The 24,437-nt window shown below is 34.3% G+C and overlaps 1 protein-coding gene and 1 pseudogene across 1 annotated transcript; one reads left to right on the forward strand and one right to left on the reverse strand.

The window, feature by feature from the left end:
* Positions 1-490: 490 nt before the first annotated feature.
* Positions 491-4,417, reverse strand: LOC134274763 (ras-related protein Rap-2b-like). Its single transcript, XM_062756998.1, has 4 exons — positions 4,267-4,417; positions 3,869-3,954; positions 868-1,051; positions 491-732 (listed from the first exon to the last, which is right to left on the reverse strand). The coding sequence occupies exons 1-4, from the start codon at positions 4,415-4,417 to the stop codon at positions 491-493; spliced, it is 663 nt and encodes a 220-aa protein (XP_062612982.1).
* Positions 4,418-22,680: 18,263 nt separating this feature from the next.
* Positions 22,681-24,437, forward strand: LOC134274782 (putative amine oxidase [copper-containing]; annotated as a pseudogene).

Consider the following 24,437-nt stretch of genomic DNA (forward strand, 5'->3'; position numbering starts at 1 on the left):
GTGTTTCTCCGAGCTCACTAGATGCGTTTGACAATTTCATCGCACGTGTGTAGACAAGGCTAACTGGTCTTGCAGGCACAGGTATGTGCACGGTTTGCTAGGAGACTGGGGGCAGGAATGCTACGGACTCTTGAACTGTACACCAGTTCCATAACAAGACAGTGCAGTTTTTTTATAGAAGTCATTAAACACTGTTAAATCTAAAAGTCGAATATCTTTGGATATGGGGTAACCCATATCATTCTTGTTTACCATAGACATGAATGGGGTCAAAATATTGAAACTCAAGAACATCCCCTTTTTTGAAAATTTATTTCTCAGATTCTAAATACATGTACTTAAACTGTATTTTTTAGAGATTAAGAAAACTTAAGTGTGCTCAAAATTTTCTTTTTTCCTACATTTAAGAGTGTTGTACTCAAAGGCATGCAAAAGACTCAAATAAAATATCGCTTTGATAACTTTAATTATTAGAAGTTGTCTGCACATGCTATTTTGAGCAGCACTTGAATATACTAGACACTAGTCTTAAAATTCGTCCTTTGACTTTGATCTTCTTGGTCACTGGCAAAGAGTCCAGCTCAAAACTAATGGATTCTTCATCATTATAGAATTCATCTTTGACTAAAATCTTTCTTATAATATCGAGAAGCAGTTTGTGGAAATCCGTTTGATGCAAAAGGGATGTTTCCATGTATTTACACTTGAATTCCTTTTCTAAAAGTCTTCCATCTGCAAAGCAAGGAATGGAATAGAAAACAAGTCAGTAAATTTCTGCATTGAATAACAAGAAAGAAATGTTAATAATGATATCCTCCCTCTCCCGAAAATAATAACAAATAAAAGTTAAGCAATTGTAAATCTCACCATCTTTTGAAATTGACACTTTGCCGACAAGATCCATCTTATTGGCCACGAGGAAAATCGGAGAGGTCACTTTGTATTTCTTTCGCATTTGTCGCAGTATTGTTGCAGCAGTTGACAATGACCGACGATCCCCCAGTGAATAAACAAGAAAGAAGGCGTCAGAATCTCGGTTAGGGATATCTTGCTGCAATATAGAACAATTGTACTTAGCGTGTATTCAACGTTAAAGCCATTAATGAAACATATGGAGATAACAGTTTTCAAGCTCAAAAGTCCTTAAAACAAAACAAAATGGGAGCATAGGAAACACGGATCTCCAAAACATCAGAGGTGGGATCAGGGGGTACAAGTACATTCGGCACCTGGTGAATTCGGCACTCAAAGAAAAAGTGAATTCGGCTGAACTCGGCACCAGAATCTGGTCAATTCGGCATCTGATTCTGGTAAATTCGGCACCTTTCTATAATAAATCGAAATATGTGTTATTATTTGAGTTTTTTTTTCTTAATACCTTTCTTGTGACTACGTTGTTGATAAATAAATTTGCCTTTTAAGAGGAAAAAAAAAACGGTTATTTAACTGAAATACATATATTTGCTATCCTGATTTACGGACACTTGTCTGAAATTACAAAATTTCGGTTAATATCTTTTTTGTTCATGCGTTTTTGGTAACATTTCATTTAGTGATTTTCTTTTTAAAATTAATTAATGTCGTTTTCTAACTTCATGATGCGTTTAAAAAATGTTTTGAAATAAAACTGGACAAAAATCATTAACACTTATATCTACACATTTTAGTTCTGGCATTTTCATTAAAATTTCGATTTTAATTGTCAAAGTCATTGTGTATATTGTCAAGAGGGGGACGGGGTCGATATATATGCATGTGTCCTCCGTATACACAATGAATAAGGTGAAGTGTCATATATAATGAAGGGTGTAGTAAAAGTTTCTAACAAAAACTTACAAGGTTTAAATGTGTCACTTTCCTCAATACACAAGGCGAATAGTTGTGAATTGTCAGAAAATGAGGAGGGTATATAGTGAAGGATTCCAGGCAGGCGTCAATATGTCACTTGTTCTGCATCACCCAACGAAAACCAGCAATGAAAGGTATGTTGAAAAAATTTCACAATTTTAAAAATATTTTTAAAATATATAATTTGGTTCTCCCAACGCATTTTGAATTAAACAGTCTAATATCGCTATTTATGAAGAGAGAGAGAGAGATAGTTTCGCCCTCTAATAAATGATTTTCATAGTTCGTATGTGGAAACTCCGGTGCTTCGTACGAGGAAGTTGCGGTTTTTAAAACTTTATGAATTCTTTTTGTATAAAGTCCTTTTTCATTGAAGAATTATGATTCTTATTTCGAACTGAAACGTACATCATGGGTTATTAAAGTCGTATATGGTCTATTTTTGATAAATACAAACAAACAAAATTTAAAAGATTTTTCTATTTGTTTTGTTATTTTGTAAAAACAGGAATATTTGTGAATTTGGCTTGCCATACATATCTCTCTCAGTCTCGCTATATTGAGAATTATATCTGTACTGGAGAGTTAAAATTTTGGGATTTTCTCGCTGCCGAGTGCCGTCTTATTTTCCTATAATTTGTTAAACTATTCAACGAGCCCCTATTCAACATTTATTTCCTTCCGTAGCGACAGCTCCCCACAAAAAACTTGAAATGTATTATACATTTTTATTTTTATCATCATTATATTTGTAACATATTAGCGTAAAATAATTCATCATATAATGATAAAATTTTACACTCGGTAATAAAATACGTCTGGTCATTTAACACGTGCGTTTATAACCCAAATTACACGACCTCATGTAGATTCTAACCACGCCTGCTGCTTTGAGAATTTTTTTATTGAAGTGAAATTACAATCATGTCAATTTCTTTTCATATTGATGAATATATGGAGCATGATGATCTGTCAAAAAGTCAAATATAAATCAAATTGAATGTTAATTTGAAAATAATCCCTATGCATGTATATAGGCCTCAATATCAGTATATAATTGGCCAATATTCGGTTATTTAAAAAATTGCTATTTTAATTGTCATTCACTCAAAAAATAAGGTACCTTACCGGGCACTTTTATGAGATTCCAGAGAAGATCTGTTTCTTGTTAAATATAATCCTACATATTGGGAAAATAACGTTGTAAATACCCTGGTATCATTTTTTGTGTGTGTTTCGAATTCTTTAAGACAACAATTATAGGAAATTCCTACAAATAGATCAGCAATATTTTATACTCTATATATCCTTACAGACAAATGCAACCAAATTGTTCGCCCTCGACAGGAAGCTGTTCAGTGTGAACAATGTCATGTATACATCTACATTCAATTTCGTATTATCATTTTTTATCTCAGAAACGCCATATATTATAGTGCTCACACAAGACTCACTGGCAACGCAAATATCTTTTTGGAAGTAGAAAAGTTATGAAAATCGATTATATCAAATATATTTCCTTATTATCATATTTTTTTCTAGATCCGTTCCGAGTATTTTGTTACTTGTTATGGAGAATGTTTCGCTGCTGTAACATTTTATTTCTTTCCATACATATTTAGAGAGAGATTAAAAAACAGTGTGTAATAATCGCAAATCTTCAATTAATTCTCTTCTTATATTAGAAAAATTGAATAAATTGACAATAAAAAATATAATAAAGAAGTGTAGAGTAACCCGTTTAAAATGGGTGCCGAATTAACTAGGTGCCGAATTAACCAGGTGCCGAATATACCTGGTGCCGAATTCACTTTACTTGGTGCCGAGTTCACCAGATGCCGAGTATACCAGGTGCCGAGTTGACTAGAATTCGGATCAGGTGTAATGGAGGAGTGAGCGTCTCCTGGCGAACGCTCACATCCACCGTGTGCTCCTTGTCATGATCAGGAAATAATTGTACTTAATGTGTATTCAACGTTAAAGGTCTTAAATCAAGTTTAAAGGCAATGCATGTACATACCTGCATATGCATATCTGTCTCGTGGAATTTCAAATTAACCATGTTGTCATCCACCCTCAAGAGGAACTTTTCATCGCAGCAATCGTCTGCAAGATGATTTATTCGATATTACTCTTTTCAAAAGATGTAATTTATTGTTGTTGTCAAGTACGTGTACAAACTTGATTTTATTTCTTTTGATGTTGATATATATAACTTAAGTTACTTTTGTACATGTTTTTATATGTATGTTGTGCTTTTTATTCACTGTCATTGTCATTTATAATTATTGTATATTTCAATAAATGACCATTCTTATTCTTTAAAGAGGAATTATGTTTTTGTTTGATTGGGGTTGGAAGCCAAGCAGACATAAAAATAATTACAATTATTTACCAAGGTATACTAACCATACTTACCTCCACTTGTTTCAAATTTAGGGATGCATCCGGATCCTTTACTTGTGAACCTTTGTATCAGAGAGGTTTTTCCAACATTTGAGGCTCCTATGACGTTTATCTTGCAGGGGATGCCACTTATGTCTAAATCTGAAGTTGTTCCATTTTCCATCATTTGATGATAAGGAAAAGGGCTTCTCATATTTTCGCGCAAGAAATTGGAAAAGTGAAAAGAATCGCCGCAGTTTTTGAATCCTCTGCATGCAATTGACAAGTTTCTTATATCATAATGGTCGGGTGAATGCAGATTGGAGCGTGCAGATATTGTCATAGATCGAGGTTTATACAAAGAAAGACTTTCTCGTTTCTGTCCATATCCGGAGAAAGTATTACATTGTTTTCGAAATGACTTCCTATGACTAGATGAAGTATCAGATTTTTTCTTATATTCAAGCTTCAAAACTTTTCTAGACTGCATTGTGTGATACATTGTAATTCAAATTCAAGAATAATTCAAATGCAGAATTGGCTTTCTTCTATATACATGTATATATATATATATATATATATATATATATATATATATATATATATATATATATATATATATATATATATATATACATGTATATATATAATGTTTAACACGAGAATTATTTCATTGGGTGAATTTTTAAATTGACATCTCTAATTATATTAGCGTGTGAGGAAAATGCACTCTCATACGGGTATTAATATTTAAATGGCATAAGTCACGTACGCCCCGAGACATAAGAACGTGCTATAATAAAGCCATAAAATATTGCCATTTTTATAAGAATAAAACTAGACTACCTATAGGAAACGTTTAATATACAAATACATAGACCTCATGATAAATTTTGCTATTTAAAAACATTATATTTCTTTGTTTTGGTAGAAATAGTTCATTTTTAAGAAGCTTTTAACTGTTATGATCATGCAAAAAATTTTCGTTTTGCGATTGAATAATTGCAATAAAAATTTTCGGTTAATAGTGAGTGATAAACAAATGAAAATTTTCATGTGAATTGTAGATCTGGACTGCATGAAAATAACTTCCTTTTTTTTCTGTATCAAAAGATAAACATTAGGAAACTCACAATTAATATACATGTACGTTGGTTATATACTGTAAAGGCATTTTAATTGTTAGTGGGCAAGCAAAATTCCGTTGGTTCGTGGGGACATTACTCATATATTACTCTTATATTCACAAAATTCTGTAAATGAAATTGACAAGGAGCACACGGAGGCATGTTCACCACTGCATGGCAACTGATCCCACCTCTGATGTTTTGGAGGTCCGTGTTTGCTCTATTCCTATTTTGTATTGTTTCAGGACTTTTGATCTTTAATACTGTTCGTTATTTTCGTATGTTTTACAAAATTAATGTTCTTTTGGATGTTTATTCGTGGATAAGTGCAACCTTCGAATTCCACGTACATTGGCCAATCACGAGCATTAAAGATTCACCAATATACAATATTAGAACATACTGTATATACACGTGTGTTAGATTCAACGACTTTCGATTCTCCGTTTCTTCCTTGAGTGTTTATCCTGCATATACGTTAATTACATGTATTTACAATTCAATCTTTTCTATGCAGAAAAAAGACCTAGTTGAATACTGTTCGACATCTCCACATATTTTAATTTAATATCAATAGACATTTTTCTCAAAAATCATATCTTTGATATATATATTTATTCAATTATTGACACAACTGTCAACTGTCAATATACTGAGGTTCAATGCACTTGAAATTATTAATGACTTCACCTTTGTTTTAAAATAGAATAAATAGACGTCTATTCCACTAAGTTGTGAAAACTTTACGAAAACTTATTATTGTCTATGCTAGTATGAAATCCGTGCATACCAATGCGTATTCCATAAGAATCAAAATAAAATCAAGTGGGCTTGAAATCTTGCTTCTTAATGTCCATTGGACTAAAGTTAGATTATGGACGTACTGTATCGAACCAATAAATAGTTACAACATTCATTCGTACTTAAACATAGTATGTGTACAAATTGCAGAAAAATGACTTTGCAAAAAAAAATTGCAAAACAGAAAAAAAATAATAATGATAAAGCAAAAAGAAAAATATAAAATGAACTAAAATTGAAATAAAGGAAGATTGAATTTGCGAATAATTCCTTCTATTCTATTATTTATAACATAAATAAAATTATATTTCAACCGTTTCAATCCTATATTTATTTCTTCTTTTTTTTGTTATTTTTGTTAATGCACACATGCTAGAGCCGTCTAATCGTTGAACATTCTGGCCAAAGTGCAAAAGAAATAAAGGCTGTATCTTCTTGTTTGGGCGTAGCCGTCTAGAAGATGTGATTTTTTATACATAGAACATGTACAGGAATACTTCATCAGGTGAAAGACATACTAAAGACATCATATCACATTTCAACATAGATATCCTAACTTGAAGTCATCTTGTTTTAAATGTTCTACTTGGTTATTTAAGAAATTAAAAAAAGAAATGAAAAAGGAAATGTATGGCTCGGTCAAGTGATTAAAACATTTTAAGGCCGAATGCCTTCTCGGTGCATTTTTTCATCAAACCTCTTTCCCACTGAGATTCAAAACTTTAATTCATGACACACGTTTAAGATGGACAACCTGATATTAATTTAAATAAAAAAATGCTTTCTTTGGTTGTTAGTATGGAAATTTATGCCGCAGCTGCTGCAGAAAAAATACGTAACCCGTGTAAGCGTATGTTATATTTATATCTGTATTAATAATCATTTAAAGTGGGATTAAAGGATTAATTATTATATTATTGATATGTACACATGTACGTCATAGTATGTTTCATTGATCGAGAAGTCTGTACAGGTGATATGCCTAGTCTGGTTTGAACTGATAAATGTGCAGCAATGGTTTTCTAAAATATTCAGTGGATGTAAGTATATTGCACTTACTGTTCGTCGTAGATGTTTATAAACTAAGCAAGATGTTAATCGACTTGAAAGGAGTTGTACTTTGATTTCAGAATTCTGTTTTGAAGGGAATTTCCTGTAAAAGGATATTTGTGATCAATAATAGTGGGCACATTGTCGTCTACAAAAATCCTGTTGTGAGAACCGATATTCGATGTTAAAAAGGCAAAAGAAACATTTGCACTAAAATATTAACAGTAGTGGAGGAGAAACTTCAGTATTGTGCAATAATATATTCAAGAGGTGTTGTAAATCAGATGTGGATACTTAAATATCCCAAGGAAAGTTTGGAAAATTTGAAGCCACAAAATTTTACCAAAATCAACAGCATTAAAACTTACGACTTTCAACTGTATATAACTATTCCCCATCATAAAATAAAGTTCAGACTTTTTGATATTCTTTATGTGTACATGATTTGGCAAATTCAAAATTTAGCGAATCAAAGGGGCATAGAGTTGTAAGCATAATCAAGAATTAGCGTTTAATATGTCCATGCCTTGTTTTAATTGTATATCAATAAATGATTTCTAAGTGGTATTCATGAATTGGTGCTTTCTTGTCCACGCCAAAGCTGCTAAAATATGAAACCCGCTATTTTTGGTACACTTACAGTAATTGACAACTGCTGCATTTTGAATAAAAATGGAACTCGTAAATTTACTGAACTTTTCATTGATCCTTTGCTAAATTATTTTGTAAAAACATTCTGATTGTAAATTCAAGTATTTTGAAGTCGATATAAAAAGATGCTTCAATTGCTGACTGATAAAATCTTTGTGGTTTTTGTAGACCATGTTTTCCAACACCCTGTTTGAATTCCCATGGGTACACATTACGCCCCGTTATTAGCAGACCTAAATTCATATGAAGCAGAATTTGTCCAAAATCGTATGCGGGAAAAGAAGAGAACACTTCCTTTGACCTTCAACTCGACATATAGATTAATGATGACGGATTGTTAATTGATAACCATGGGTATTTCCATTCTTATGTCGATTGCGATATATCCTGGTGAGCTTGAAATAAAAGATAGTACAGAGTCTGACACATCTGTTTCATATTTGAATATTTTATACTTTAAAAGGACGTTAATAGTTACTAACAACCAAGCTTTATGACAAACTTGATGCATACGGAGTTTATATCTCTCAGTTGATTCGATGCGCAAGAATATGCTCTGTGTATATACAATATCAAACGAGATAAATCATTGACAAACAAGTTGATAAAACAATAATATCAGCAGTCTCCTTGTCTTAGGTTGATGAAATGACCTTGTACATGTAGTAAATACAATTTATCACTGAGGCAAATGCTGACTGACGTTTTTCATACTAATTGTTAGGGCATTTTTTACACTTCGAATTGAAGACGGATTTTTCCGTTATTTCCAATTCATGTCAAGGAGCACCCGGCGTGTGTGACCGGTCGGCAGGGGATGGACTTTTGAGCTTATCCTTATATATTTCATTCCATGAGGAAATAGTCCATCATCATTCATGCGTCAATTATTGTCAGTAATTACGTCTAACTATAAAGAAACACACTTTCGAAAATACTCCAGAAAACCCTAATTGGCTGATACACATCGAACACATTATAACATGTAACAAAAATTGCATGAGTTGCTAAAGGAGTCAAAACTTCCAGACATAGATAAATAAACAGCGTCTTTGGGGAATTATCAACCAAGGTGAATAATATTATTTTATTGGTGTATGAAAATGGTTGTAAATTTGCTAAAGATAAGTATTACGAAAGAATAAAGTCTAATACTCTGTCTTGTTGGTGTTTCACCCTTATAAAAAATACTGAAGTGTTTTAAACTAGCTATAGTTAGCAATTAAAAAAATATAGTTTTTGAAAATATCATTGCTTAAAATAGTAAATCAAAGTCTTGTTAAAATGGTGTAACGGGAATACATTATGCACTATCTTTCTATTCAGTACAAAGAGTTGGATTCAAAAGACAGATGGTTATTATATTTTCAGTAATAATTTAATATCTTTAAAGTATATGTCAAGGTTTTTATGACATTGATTTGCAAACAGAATTATTAAATGATGCCATAATGTCAAGATCATGTATAAAGATCATGTAAGACCGCAGCAACTTTGCCTTTCTCAATTATTACAGACTAATTTTGATTATTATTAAAAATTGTCAATTATACAATATTTGTGATGGCAACCTTCTTTAAAAATCTACAAATCTTTAAAAATTCTTCATCATGATTTTTGCAATTATATAAAAAAGTTGTTTTCATTTTCCAAAGTTCTAAAATTATGTTACAGTGTATGATCTAAGATTGCGACTGGAAGCTAAACATTGATTTTGAGTACATTGAGACGAATTAGTGTTTGAAAGAGACCTCTTAATTTTGAAAGAGTCCCTAAATGTTTCAAAGTGTCCACTTAATAATCAAGAAAGTCCACTGAATTTTTGAATGAGTCCATAAAATGTTTTGCAGGAATCAACTACCGGTATTTGTTTGAGAGAGACCACTAAATATTTGAGAGAGTCCTTTAATTCTTTGAGTCTCAGAGTCCACTAAATGTTTGAGAGAATCCTTTAATTCTTTGAGTCTCAGAGTCCACTAAATGTTTGAGGGAGTTCTTCAATTGTTTGAGTCTCAGAGTCCACTAAATTTTTGAGGGAGTCCTTTAATTGTTTGAGTCTCAGAGTCCACTAAATGTTTGAGGGAGTTCTTCAATTGGTTGAGTCTCAGAGTCCACTAAATGTTTGAGGGAGTCCTTTAGTTGTTTGAGTCTCAGAGTCCACTAAATGTTTGAGAGAGTCCTTTAATTGGTTGAGTCTCAGAGTCCACTAAATGTTTGAGGGAGTCCTTTAGTTGTTTGAGTCTCAGAGTCCACTAAATGTTTGAGAGAGTCCTTTAATTGTTTGAGTCTCAGAGTCCACTAAATGTGTGAGAGAGTCCTTTAATTGGTTGAGTCTCAGAGTCCACTAAATGTTTGAGGGAGTCCTTTAATTGTTTGAGTCTCAGAGTCCACTAAATGTTGGAGAGAGTCCGTTAATTGTTTGGGTCTCAGAGTCCAGTAAATGTTGGAGAGAGTCCTTTAATTGTTTGAGTCTCAGAGTCCACTGAATTTTTGAGAGAGTCCTTTAATTGTTTTAGAAAATCGACTACTTATTTGAGAGAGTCCACTAAATGTTTGAGAGAGTCTGTTTGTATTTTAGGAAGCTGTGTTTTAGAGTTAAGTAATATTGATTGATTGATTGTATATTGTTTAACGTCCCTCTCGAGAATGTTTCACTCATATGGAGACCTCACCGTATGCCGGTGAAGGGCTTCAAATTTTGAACTATATTCGGCACTCAGGACCATTGAGCAGTGAGGGATCTTTATCGTGCCAACGCCTGCCGCTGACACGGGGCCTCGGTTTTTAAGGTCTCATCGGAAGGACCCGCAACTTTCACTTCAAAGTGCCGAGCGCATGGCGAAGGAACAGTTGCTACCCATTTTAACGACTGGGTCAGTCGCGGCCGAGAAACGAACTCACGACCTCCCGATCACGGAGCTACCGCTCTACCGACTGAGCTACCGTGAACGGTAAGCTAAGTAATAAATGAATACCTAAATGTTCGTGTTTAATTGAAATTCTTCTTTGTTAGAAAGTATACAGGTGCAAATAAAATATGTCTCGGCTAGTTCCATAGTAAAAGTGAAAGATAGTTGTGTGGATTTAAAATTAAAAATTGAATCATGTATGCTGTTATACGTATAATTTATGTAAACATACACACATATTTTCATTTGAATCATTGTAATCATACTTTCTCTGAATTTACATTTTCTGAACATCATTTTGTTAGCAACAAAATCCCTCAAAAGGTAACTTTTTAATTCATCAACATTTTTTTTCAGGAAAAAAATGTCATTCGTCTTTTGTTGCATGTGATTTTCAAAGAACCTTTGCACAGATTTATCATGTTTATTACAGTCAACTATAGCAAATACTTTGACATTTAAGCATTTCTTAAATGACACACCAAGGGTTAAAAGCTCAGATACAATAAATAAATAAATAACAAGAAATAGCATGAAAAAATGCTTGAAAGAAAATGTAATGTAGCAATTTAAAATTCATAGAAAATTACTCTGAGCTACTATACAGAGATATATTAAAAAAAATCAGTAAGCAAGTTAGCTCAAAATTCTACTGAAACAAGGTATGCTGATAGACAGATTAATAAGTAGAAATTCTTCAGTCCCCACCTGATGATTTCATTAGATTATGCACATTACATGTATTATTGCATCTTTTGAATAAGAGGCTGTACTGTATATATGTACGAAATATTGGAATCTGCTTAATATTTTGCTCATTTTCAAAGAAATAAATTAAAATATCGCAAATTTTAGAATACATCGAGGAGTCAGCAAATGTCACTTTATATAAATATGCAGTCATCTAATAAAACTTTATTTCTTGTCAACTAAAATTCAGCAGTTTTGATGTTTATAAAAAGTCAGAGTGCCAACAAAGAATCTACGTCATCTTTGCTCTTTCATTACTATCTGACGTCAGAAGGAATTAATCAAAGCAAAGTCTGCTTGATTTTTGTCCCCCGATTTCATTGAGTGTGCGTGTGAGGGTGTGCGTGTGAGGGTGAGAGGGTGTGTGTGAGGGTGTGAGTGTGTGTAGGGGGGTGTAATTTGGGTCAATCCGTCTGCCTTTCTGTCAGTCTGTGACCTGTTTGTTTCCGAGCGATATCTCAATTAGCTCTGAACTTTTGCAATCAAATTTACATGTCAACTCCCTGTGGTTTTAATGAATGTCACTCTCGTGAAATTTATTATATCAAGGATTTTTTAAAAGTATATTTTGGATAATCGCAATTTTCAACTCTGCCCAATCACTTAAACCTTTAACCTTTATCATATTTATTTGATGTAACCATAGCAATAAATATAATCTTATTATGAGTAATATTCATCATTTAAGAAAACTTGCAAATTAATGCACATAAATTAATGTGTAATCTTTCTGTACGAAGAAGTAATATATTTGGGGTGTTAAAAATTAAAGAGGCAGTAAAATATTTCCTTGTATCAAACTTTTAATGACTTGAGTGCTGATCGGTCACTCACAAGTATCGAGAAGTTTAAAATAATGAAAGAAAAAGATGAGGTCAGTGATGCAAATTTTGAAACTTCTTGAATATATATTTATTTTTGGGCAAAGTTTGTTGAGGGAGGGTATAATATTTGTAAGTTATGAAAATATGAATTGAGACCAATATTTAATATTCCTAGCATATCATAACGGAAAATATTCTCTGAGTAAAGGTATGTGAGCCTAAGGTTCTAAGATATTAAATTTAATAAATGTGCAGTTGCAGAGTTGCAGAATTTTCTGCTAAATATCCTTCCACCACAAGAAATAGTCCATCATAAATCTTGCTCTTTTTAATGTGAATTTTTGAGCAGTTTCTTCATTGAACGTTGAACGATACACATTGTTTAATTTAAATATGTTTAAATTGAATTATAATAAATAGTTTTAAAGTAAGAGGTTCTGCCTGAACTTTACTAAAAAGCTTATGAGTGAAATACCTTAAGAAGACCCCTACTCATTTCTACATGTATGTACATGCATTTGTATATACTTTCATTAAAAACATTAAAACAAACTTTATTGATCATTAATTTTATACGGCAAACAAAAGTCAATATTGCAACATAAACTGTAAGTAAAACGTCCATGACACCCCGACAACTGCAAAGGAATAGAGTAAAGAAGTAGGCCGGGTGCCTTCATGGTCACTTAAGATGTATAAAGAATACTGTTAAGTATCCATATAAGTATAAAGTAAAATAAAATTGATAGACAACATTATGTTCCACAAGATCAAGGTTTAGAAGATGGTCAGGAATCAAAAACATAAACATTGTTCGATATCTTATTCAATATGCATTTTTAGACCTTTACTTATCTCCACATTCGACTATCACCATGCAATGTTAATGAAACAAAATCATTTGAACACTCCAGGTAAACCCATCTCATTCGACTCACATTGGTTGCTTTTGGTATTTGATTGATTGATTGTATATATTGTTTAACGTCCCTCTCGAGAACTTTTCAGTCATATGGAGACGCCACCACTTGCCGATGGAGAGCTGCAAATTTTGTCCTATACTCGGCATTCAGGGCCATTGAACAGGGAGGGATATTATTCGTGCCAGCATCTACTGCGATACGGGACCTCGATTTTTACGGTTTCATTTGAAGAACCGGTCTCCATGCTCCACACTGGGATTCGAATCGCAACGTAAGGATTACATTTGTAACTCCTTGCTTTCTCTCTGTAGAATGCAAATGCATATGGCCCTGCTTGAACCCAGAACTTTTGTTAAAGTAAAACTTTTAACTAGAGGCATGAGATTCAAACTCAACACAAGAACATATATACTTATTTTTTGCTTAAGGTAGGTCCCTAAAAGCAGAATTTATTTGTAAACAGTGGGGTTTTTTGTTCTGATATACATGTACATTACGAATTAATTTTTTTTACATCAAAAGTACAAAAATATTATCACCTGTCTGTGTTTTTAATGAGATAGGGTTTGAAACACTAATGTAGCCACTGGTGTTAAGTAAAAAATACAGATTGAATTTTACGTCGTTACACAGAGAAAATGAAAATAATGATAATTCTTAATAATTGGAAGCTAAAGTACACATAACAGGTTATAAAAAAAGGAGAAGATATTGAAGATTTTATCTCAATTGCCAATAAATTAACAAATCTCAAAACTAAAATATTGAAAGCTCCCTGATATCTGCTTACAGTATGATATGAATTATTGAACAAAATACCCCCGTTTATTTTTTAAATTCCGTTTCTAACATTTCCGCAGACTTTTGTTTTGCATTTTCAATGCAATGATTACTGTTTTTTTTAAACCGAGATCGATTATATCTGGCTTTCGCTTTGCCACAATTAGACTCCACCTTCAAAACCATGTAGTAGAAACGTTTTTCAAACAAATGCTTATTTTTGCTTTTAATTACTATTAATTCCACCGTAATACAAAAAAAAACATTGACCATGGGTCATAAAATGTACAATTTGAAGGAGGACACTTGTTCCTCATAATATTGCACTTGTTTACATATATTATTTGCATCCCTATTTACATGAGCCCATCTACAGTGTTAGAGATTTTAAATAAATAACGTATTAATTTTCACTATATAATCAATAGATCTCACAACCCTTTACCAAAAATTAAATTCCACTGGCCACAAGATTCAAATATAGAAGAGGCACACTTGCACATCATATCCGTGCACTTATCTTATCTGCTAAACTCCAAGACAGGGAAGTAGAATTTCAAAGATTTAAGTTCTTTTTACTACATGTATATAATCAGTAGAACCCCTTCTAAACACCCAAACCACTGTTAATGGGTCCATCAAATAGAAAAGGTTAGAAGAGGAAACCCTGCTCATGATACTTACATATTTACATCCGCTGAATATTATTTCCTTTATTTTTTATGAAGGTCATTGCAGTTAATCAGTCCAAAAACGACACTAAGCAAGCCACCTGCATTGATATCTCGAACAATGGCTGTTCCAGCAGTTATGCATACATGTAAAATGACATATTTCTGATAAAAAAATTACTCGATAAGCATCTATATCACTATTGTTTACCATACTTAACTAAAGTGAATACTTTGATACTATGATTTACTATGAAACTTTATTCTCGAATTTTGTTAAGATTTAGAACTTTAATATATCGTACATTACATATCCATGATGTTTTTTTTCTACTAATGGGGGTCCTTTTTCAACGTCGAAAAATAACCCGCTATATTTACATTTGCAAATGTTTCCTTTATATAACACTTCTGAAAGCGATGCGTATCTATAACGGTATAAATACCGGTACGGGATCAAGAGGTCATAGACGTGCGTATGGATAAGGTCATTGCAGTTAATCAGTCCATAAGCGACACTAAGCAAGCCACCTGCATTGATATCTCAAACAATGGCTGTTCCAGCAGTTGTGCATACATGTAAAATGACATATTTCTGATAAAAAATTACTCGATAAGCATCTATATCACTATTGTTTACCATACTTAACTAAAGTGAATACTTTGATACTATGATTTACTATGAAACTTTATTCTCGAATTTTGTTAAGATTTAGAACTTTAATATATCGTACATTACATATCCATGGTGGTTTTTTTTTCTACTAATGGGGGTCCTTTTTCAACGTCGAAAAAATAACCCGTTATATTTACATTTGCAAATGTTTCCTTTATATAACATTACTGAAAGCGATGCGTATCTATAACGGTATAAATACCGGTACGGGATCAAGAGTTCATAGATGTGCGTATGGATAAACGTTCGACATAATTTCTCAGTGACGTCATAAAGGGTCGACGCGCGTTCAGTGGATTATATATATGCCGTTGGGTTTGAAAAATAATGCATTTCACACGTTAAAAGTCACAATTAGGCAAAATCAAAGTATGAATAAGTCACAAATGTAAATATAAGTAATAAGGTATCATTTTAAAACATCTATCGGGATAGCCCGATAGATGTTTTGAAATGATACCTTATTTCTTAAATATTCCTACAGGTATCATTATTCGTCTTTATAACGGTATTAGATCATGTATGACCATTACAGTAATCCCAGTTTATTCTTAAGTCCCAGGTTCGAATCCCACTTTCGGATGTAGAGACCGGTCCTCCAGACGTAACCGTATATTCCGGGATCCCGTGTCGCATGCAGTAGGTGCCGGCAGAAAAAATTCCCTCACTGCTTAAAACCCTTACGTGCCGAATATAGGACAAAATTTGCAGCCCCCCCCCCCATCCATTGGTAATTGGTGTCCTATCCGTTTGAGTGAAAAATTTTCAAGAGGAATGCAAAGAACATAAAAACAAACAAAAACCATTACAGCTTTCGTTGATACAATGACCTTGTCAGCAAATACAACCTATCATTGAAACCAATGCTTGTGGGAGTTTTTCATAATAATTGTTAGGTAATTATTTTCACACTGCATTGTCTATGGAATTTTTACGGTTTTTCCCATCATGACAAGAATCACATTGTCGACCTAATAATTTGCTATGCATTGGCTTCAAACGAGACTGTTGATATCCAAAGATATTATCAACTATCAAAAATAGCATCCCTTGTTTTAGATTTTTGTGAATTGTAGGTAAGATAAACATGTTCTTGCATATCATCTTGCAGAACATATGTCATATATAGGTGATAAAGGTATAACCATAAAACGAAATAGAAAATGGAATTTGGTAAAAGAATAGAATTAAATTCAATTAGTTTTAGAGCCAGAATTACAATTTCACATGAAAGGGCACCTTATTTAAAAAAAATCAAAAAGATTTGCTGATTTTGAAATAATAATTTACTTTAAATATAGAGTATAAAACTAAATGATTGATTGTTTAAGCCCCATTCGAGATTTTTTTTACTCATATTGGGACGTCTACATACATGCATGTATAACAATGAAGGCCTTTACTAGACAGTCAAAGCCATTCAGTAGTGAACGATCTTTATAGTGCCATTGTGTGCCGTGACACGATGACTCAGTTAAACAGGTGAAATGGTGACTTCTCTATAAGAGTGAAATATTCCCGAATGGGACGTTTAACAACATACTATTAATACAATGCATTCAATGCACATTACAAATATATATATATATATATATATATATATATATATATATATATATATATATATATATATATATATATATATATATATATATATATATATATTTATGCATGCAATTTCTTACAGAAGTCTTGTTCAATGCAAGATCTGTAGCAGGAAAAGCTATATACCTCTGCGAATATATCAATGATAAGGGTATCGACATATTGGCTATAACTGAAACCTGGTTGCGTGAAAGAGACGATTCGCACATAAACGAGCTCTGCCCTCCATGATACAAATACATTGGCGTGCCTAGACCTATATCCAAAGGGGCCAGAGGAGGATGGGTTGGTTTTATAATCAAAGCCAGCATGGATATCACATGTACCCCTCAACCTGAATTCAAGACTTTTGAAACTTGCACGGTCAGGCTAAATAGCAATCATCCTGTCACTCTAGTGCTTGTGTATCATCCTCCTCCCTCAAGACAGAATGGTCTCACAGGAACCCAATTCCTCAAGGAGTGGGAACAGTTCCTGTCACACGTATGCACTACTATTCCATCCCAATTATGCATCCTCGGTCACATGAACATCCATTATCACGAACCGGGCATGTCACGCACCAAACAGGTTCAGAACATAGTGGTTGGACTTGACCTTAAACAACATGTTAATGTCCCCATTTATGCGCAGGGGTGATAAGGAAACATAAAGAATATTCTACCTTGATTAAGTCAGTGAAATAATATGACGTCATAGTAGCCGAGATGACGTCAATTTTAGAACACAAGTTTTCGTAATATTGGTATTTAGAGATGAAATTTAACTCTAGGAAATAAATTAAAACGTGTAAAGATTAACAAAAATAAGATGTTTTTATTCTATTATGCTGTATCTGTCAATTTGATTAAAATCGAACAACGATGACGTCATATTTGTACATCGAGTAACTTGGGTATTGATCATGTCGTGTAAAGAGAATTTGGCTAAGACGGCATGTACAAAGATACCTAAAATGGAGTTTAGAAGCATATATCGGGAATATTATGTGAAATTCATATGAAGTTCAGTTAAATAAACAGGTATGCTAATTTATTTTCATCAACTATATTCTCTTTCGAAGACAGTCAGCTATATCCGTACCCCAGTCGGCCTTTCCTCGGTCATTCGTGACAAAAATAATGCCGTAGAACAACAATTAGCTGGATATTTCAAAACATAAGATTTGTACAGATGGAAAGTTCGCCTTCTGAAATACTTGGAAAGTGCTGCTAGACTCCCAAGTTAAGCATGGTTTTACGAAAATTCTCGGTTCATATGTGTAAAATACAAAACGCAGGGTAAGGTTTCGTGCGAATGTGTGTTATAATTATTTTACTGACAGGACAATGGGATTCTAGCAGCACTTTTTAGGCAAAATAGATGTTTTTCTACTATATTATTTACTCAAAGAGGTTATTAAACTCCGGGGTATTGTTGTTCTGTTAGCGTTTTTGTTTAGGAACATTTCGCTATTAATAGAAGTCACGTGATGCCTTGGTGGTGGCGCACGTCATTGCGTTAGACGCTCTTTTATCTTTATGCGATAGTAAATAAAAGTTTACGTTTATCAGTGGTTTTTGTAAATCATCAAACTTAATTTTTTTTTAAAAGTCCAAATTTCCCGATAAATGATTTATATGCTTCTTTAACATACCCGCGTGCAGTTGGACACACTCTGGACTTGGTGTTTACAAGAGATGACCCTATATTCCCACTAGTGAAGTCCATCACTGTGACGGATATAGGGATCTCAGATCACTATGCGGTTACTTGCCAACTTTACACCTGTCCATTACACGTGGAAAACAAAGTCGGCTAGCTAGGCCATTGAAGCGCATCCCTGTGGAAGCTAGCACAAGAATTAGCAGAATCGCTGAACTCCATCAAAGAAGGGAGCAATGTCAATTACCTGCTGTCAGCTATAGACTCCAAAGTGGAAGTGGTCCTGGAAAGCATTGCACCCCTTCGAACCATTACCATCAAAGGGGACTCTCTTAAACCATGGTACGATGACTCAATCCATGAAGCAAGACAACGGAGAAGACATTTGGAGCGTAAAGCCATGAGCTCAGGCCTGGAGGTGCATAGACAGATGCTTGCAGAACAGTCCCGAGCTGTGGTGCATATGATCAACTCTGCCAAGTCCAGTTATTATCAGGAAAAGCTCACCACAGCGGACAGTAAAGAGACTTTCAGAGTTATTAGTAGTCTAATGAATTATAATGCAGGAACTCCTCTACCACCGGCTACTAATGACCAGACCCTTGCCGAAGATTTTGTTCAGTTTTTCTACAAGAAAGCTCAGAAGATCCGACAGGGTCTTGATGATACAGATATCCATGACAATACAGCTTCTTCAGACCTGGATATACCAGTGCCTCAACTTGGCTGCTTCAAGGTCCAGACGCATGAAGAAGTAAACAAGGTCATCAATAGTTGTGCAAATACGACCTGCTCACTGGATGTCATCCCCACTGCGCTCTTTAAGAACAGAACTGTTCTCTCTTTTATGCTGCCGACTATTATTGAGCTGGTAAATACATCACTTTCAACCGGGGTCTTTCCAAATAAGCTGAAACGTGCACTAGTTACACCACGTCTTAAAAAGCCAGGACTGGATATGAATATCTTTACTAACTATAGACCAGTCTCAAATATTCCTTTCATCAGCAAGGTCATCGAACGTGTTGTTGCACAACAGCTTAATTGTCATCTCACCAGAAACGGTCTTCATGATGACCTGCAGTCAGCCTACAAGACCGGTACCAGCACTGAAACAGCCATCTTGCGAATAAAAGCAGACGTAGAAGCAGTACTGGATGAAGGTGATGCCACGCTCCTGGTCCTTCTCGGAGTGCAGCATTTGACACCATTGATCATACCCTCTTACTGGAGAGACTACATGTGGAAGTTGGACTGACGGACACAGCACTCCGTTGGGTACAGTCTTACCTGAGTAGCCGCACTCAAGCAGTAAAGATTAATAACAGCGTGTCCTCAGATGTGCCACTGTCCACTGGAGTGCCCCAAGGGTCTGTTCTCGGTCCCCTCCTCTTCCTGGTGTACCTTCTACCACTCAGGAGAGTCATCAACCACTATGCCATTAACCGTCATGGATTTGCAGACGATACTCAATTGTACAGCCGTCTGAGTGTTAAAAACAATGTCATGCGCACGGAACAAGTCAAGGTTATGGAGGAGTGCATAGCGAGTGTCCGAACCTGGATGACTGTAAACAAACTCAAACTAAATGATGCAAAAACCGAGATAATGGTGATTGCCAGTGCCCATAACCAGTACCGTGTTAAGAACATCCACCTGAAGATTGGTGAGGCAATAGTGACATTCCAATCCACTGTTAAAAACCTCGGTGCTGCCCTGGATGCCTTCTTATCAATCGAAAAACAAGTCAACTCCATGGTAACAAAGATATACTTCAACATTAGGAGAATCTCCAAGGTGAAACAACATCTCACCCAGGAAGCGTGTGCAAAGGTCATTAATGCAACAGTCGTATTCCACCTTGACTATCACAATGCCTTCTGCTTGGCATAACCGATCGAACCATGCACCGGTTACAAGTGGCTCAGAACAATGCTGCGCGTTGTCTCACAAGAAGATGCTTCAGACAACATATCACGCCAGTACTCCAACAACTGCACTGGCTGCCTGTGAAACAACCTGTTGTGTTCAAAGTGCTGACTATCATGCACAAGTCTCTACACTCCTCATCAGCACCACCATATATGAGAGAGTTATGCTCTACTTACCAGCCACAAAGGACTTTAAGATCATCGTCTGACAAATGGAAACTAATAGTAAAGAAATCATCAAACAAATATGGTGCAAGAGCCATAAGTGCATTAGGACCAAAACTGTGTAACAACCTGCCATTAGAACTATGAGAGCTTCAAGCACATGGAGCATTTCGCAAGAACCTAAAAACACTCCTGTTCAAGCGTGAATATAACCTATGAATGTAAAATTCCAGCGCAACATCAAGGACTCCAAGTGTAATCTCTCGTAAACTCAACTTCAAAAGTACTATCCTGTGTATCAGTTTTTTTTAAAATTCTCTTTTATTTTGCCTTGTCAAAGTTAACCAATTTCATCTTACTACCATGTTTTATATAAGGTCTTTCTTTGTTTTATCGATCATTTACTTTCCATAACAATTTTATATGCTTTTATTGATATATTGTTATTAGATGTTAGCAAAACCATTGTACAGCGCATAGAAACTATATGTAATTTTGCGCTTTATGAATTAATAAAATAATAATAATAATTCTAGTTTTAAATTTCATTAAATCTCCTTTGCAGTAAAACTCGCAATGCTTTATGTAGTATCTTGGGCTGTTTTTTCTCTCCTCTAACAAAATGAGCATGTCATGTAAAACATTACGTTTGAGAGAAAAAAAAACAACAAAATTTGTAGATTAAGAAAATTATCACTTGTAATGTGATTCTTAATACATCTATGTAAAACAAAGCGCTTGATTGCTAAAAAAAGAAGACGAAATTAAAATGCAGAAGATAATGTATGAACCCAAAGTAGGGTATACGGTAATGGTCATCTGATCTTAATTTCATTTTTTTTAAATTTTCAACATAAATTAAAATCAAGCATTTTTTTTAATGAATTTGATAAATTTTTAATCTATATATACAGTAAAAAACAGTAATAACGACATAAGTTGGGGTGGTTCAGAGAATTAATTTACATTCATACATGTACGGTATCCAAAAAAAAAAATACATTTATAGCGCCGCCATTTGTTGGAATGGAAGGAGGGGATTGATGATAGTTTTTTCATTGTAAAAAATCTACTTTTTTAAAATTTATTCATGTTCCTTTAAATTGTTTTATGTAACATCATAGTCAATGCGTTCAATTTTTAAAGAACTTACCTTATTTCGTCTGGATAATTCAAGTTTCATAGCTTGTCTGGTAAAATCGTTTGTTATGATTAAATTAAATATTCCTACAAATTATTAAACTAGTTCAAACTATCAACGATAAATGATAAAGAAAAGTTCACATTGGTTTACTGGAATATTGGCCGGTTTAAGTGAATATTTTTCTGTCAAAAGAGAATTTACAGATCGTTACGTCTACGTTAAAATCAGTAACACCGTGATAACGTTATAACGTCAAAAATTGTAATTACTGAAGAAAATGCACCATTTTTCGAGACCTCTGCTGGAAAAACGGTATGAGATGATTTTAAAAAATAAACACATCGTACGCATGTTTGTAAAAAAACTTAGATTAAATTGAGAGTCAGAGCAACCTCGTTATACATACCGTACCCAGTTTTTGGTTTAAAAAATTTCAATATATTCTAGATTGGAATTATGAAATTGAAACAATTAATTGATAATTGTTTTTTTTCTTTTCAGCAAAAGACGGTTATGCAATAAGGGAAAAGTCTGCTGGTAAAACAACAGATCCAAGGTTCTGGCAATGTCTAGCATTAGTCTTAGGAGTTATAGCCGCTGTCCTTTTGATAGTTGTAATTGTTCTTGCAGCAAACAAGAAAGGAAGCTACGGACATCCCAGAATGCAAACAACTTCCGGTGTAATTGATATTACTGAACGATCTTACCAGAGGAGAAATAAGAATTATATTTGACGTTCATGCTCTCACAAAAGTATTTAAATTTATCACATCCAAGTAAAGCAGAACTTGCTTCTAACTACATATACGCAATGGCACTCATTCTTCCAGAGAAAAAATTCGTTCTATAGTCGACTCAACAAAGTCCACCAGAAAGGAAAGCGTTGGTTACAGTTTTTGTGGAGGGAAAGCCGAAGCAAGTGTTGAAGAATAATGTGTAGAGTTAACACAGCAACCAAGCTTCTGTGGTGGGCCAAGATCCATTCCCTTTTCTTTCAGGCCATTCACATTACCAGAGTATATGTCTGCGCTAAATGTAGTGAGCGAAGATGCCAATAGAATTACTGGTGATATACTTCTTGAAAGTTTTAAGGGATCTCTCTTTCAGTGTGTAGGAAACTGTTCAGGGGTAGAAAATGTACGTCCTTATGCCGCCATGATCGCAGAAGTTGAGGGGAAGGGATTCCGAGGATTATGGTTTCAATTTCTGCAGCTGATGGAACCAAAAATTTACACCCCGTAGATTTTGCCGTTCTTGTAACTTTTAATGGAAGTGCTGTTCCAGAAACAGCCGATGTTTGGTACAACGGCCAATCATTTGCCTCACTCCAAGATTTAAGGAAAGGTGGGACAAAGGAGAAGTTAGTAAACTGATTTTAGATTTTCCTCAGATGCGTACGCATGTTCAAAAATTTCCAGAAAATATGCAGAGTCTGCCTATTGAGATCGAACCTGATGCTAGACATTCTTCCATCAAAGATCAGGCAGTCATCTACATGAACTGGGAATTTCATTATGGAATATCCCCATCTCACGGTCCTCAGCTTTACAACATCAGATTTAAGAATGAAATGATTGTCTATGAATTAGGTTTACAAGAAATCTGCGTATTTTACTCCTCCTCGGAACCTGCTTGAAGATTTAAAAATTATTTTGATTCTGTTGTAATGATTGGTCTTTATATGAAAACTTCAGTGCCTGGCATTGATTGTCCCTCACACGCAACTTTCCTAAACGCCACGCGTATGTTTGAAACTTCGGATTTCCCAGTCACTAACAAAAGAGCGATATGTGTATTTGAACACAATACCGGAAGTCCCCTGAGGCGCCATCATGCACCCAGTGAAACACCTTCCGGTTACCATGAGGGTGCCTCTAATGTTGTGCTGATACTAAGAATGATTGGAACTCTTGTAAATTATGACTATATATTTGATTTTATTTTCTATCAGAATGGTGTTATGGAAACCAAGGTCACTGCATCAGGAATAATTGTCTTCTCATTCAAATCTACAGATAAAGAATGCAGATTTCAGTTAACCGACCAAGCACTGGGAACCATGCATTTCCATTTCTTCAATTTTAAAGTAGATATGAATATTGGAGGTTCTGATAATAGCTATTCAACTTACGAAGTAGTAGCAGATGAAGTACCAAATCCTTTTTCTAATGCATCCAATCCTTCAAACTGGCACCAAGAAAAAGTTGTCAAGGTAAACTATGCCACAGAAAGAGAAGCAGCATACAAGTTAAATTTCAGCTCGCCTAAATATCACGTATTTTACAATGAAAACAATAAAGATAAATACGGCAACCCTAAAGCCTACAGAATACTTCAGAAGAGTATGGCCCAAAACGTTGAACACAGGGAGCAGAAAATGAATCTTGGTCACCTTGGACACGATACAAAATGGTTGTCACAAAAAGCAAAGAAACAGAGCCCCACAGCTCATCAAAATACGCCACATACTAGTATGACGGAGAAAACATAACAGTAGATTTTGAGCATTTTATTCGGGAAGAAAGTGTAAATGGAGAGTTTTGTAGCACTTAA

The sequence above is a fragment of the Saccostrea cucullata genome, unplaced genomic scaffold, assembly GCF_032062105.1.
Source record: "Saccostrea cucullata isolate Sc308-1 unplaced genomic scaffold, CSIRO_AGI_Scuc_v1 ctg72, whole genome shotgun sequence".
Lineage (NCBI taxonomy): Eukaryota > Metazoa > Mollusca > Bivalvia > Ostreida > Ostreidae > Saccostrea > Saccostrea cuccullata.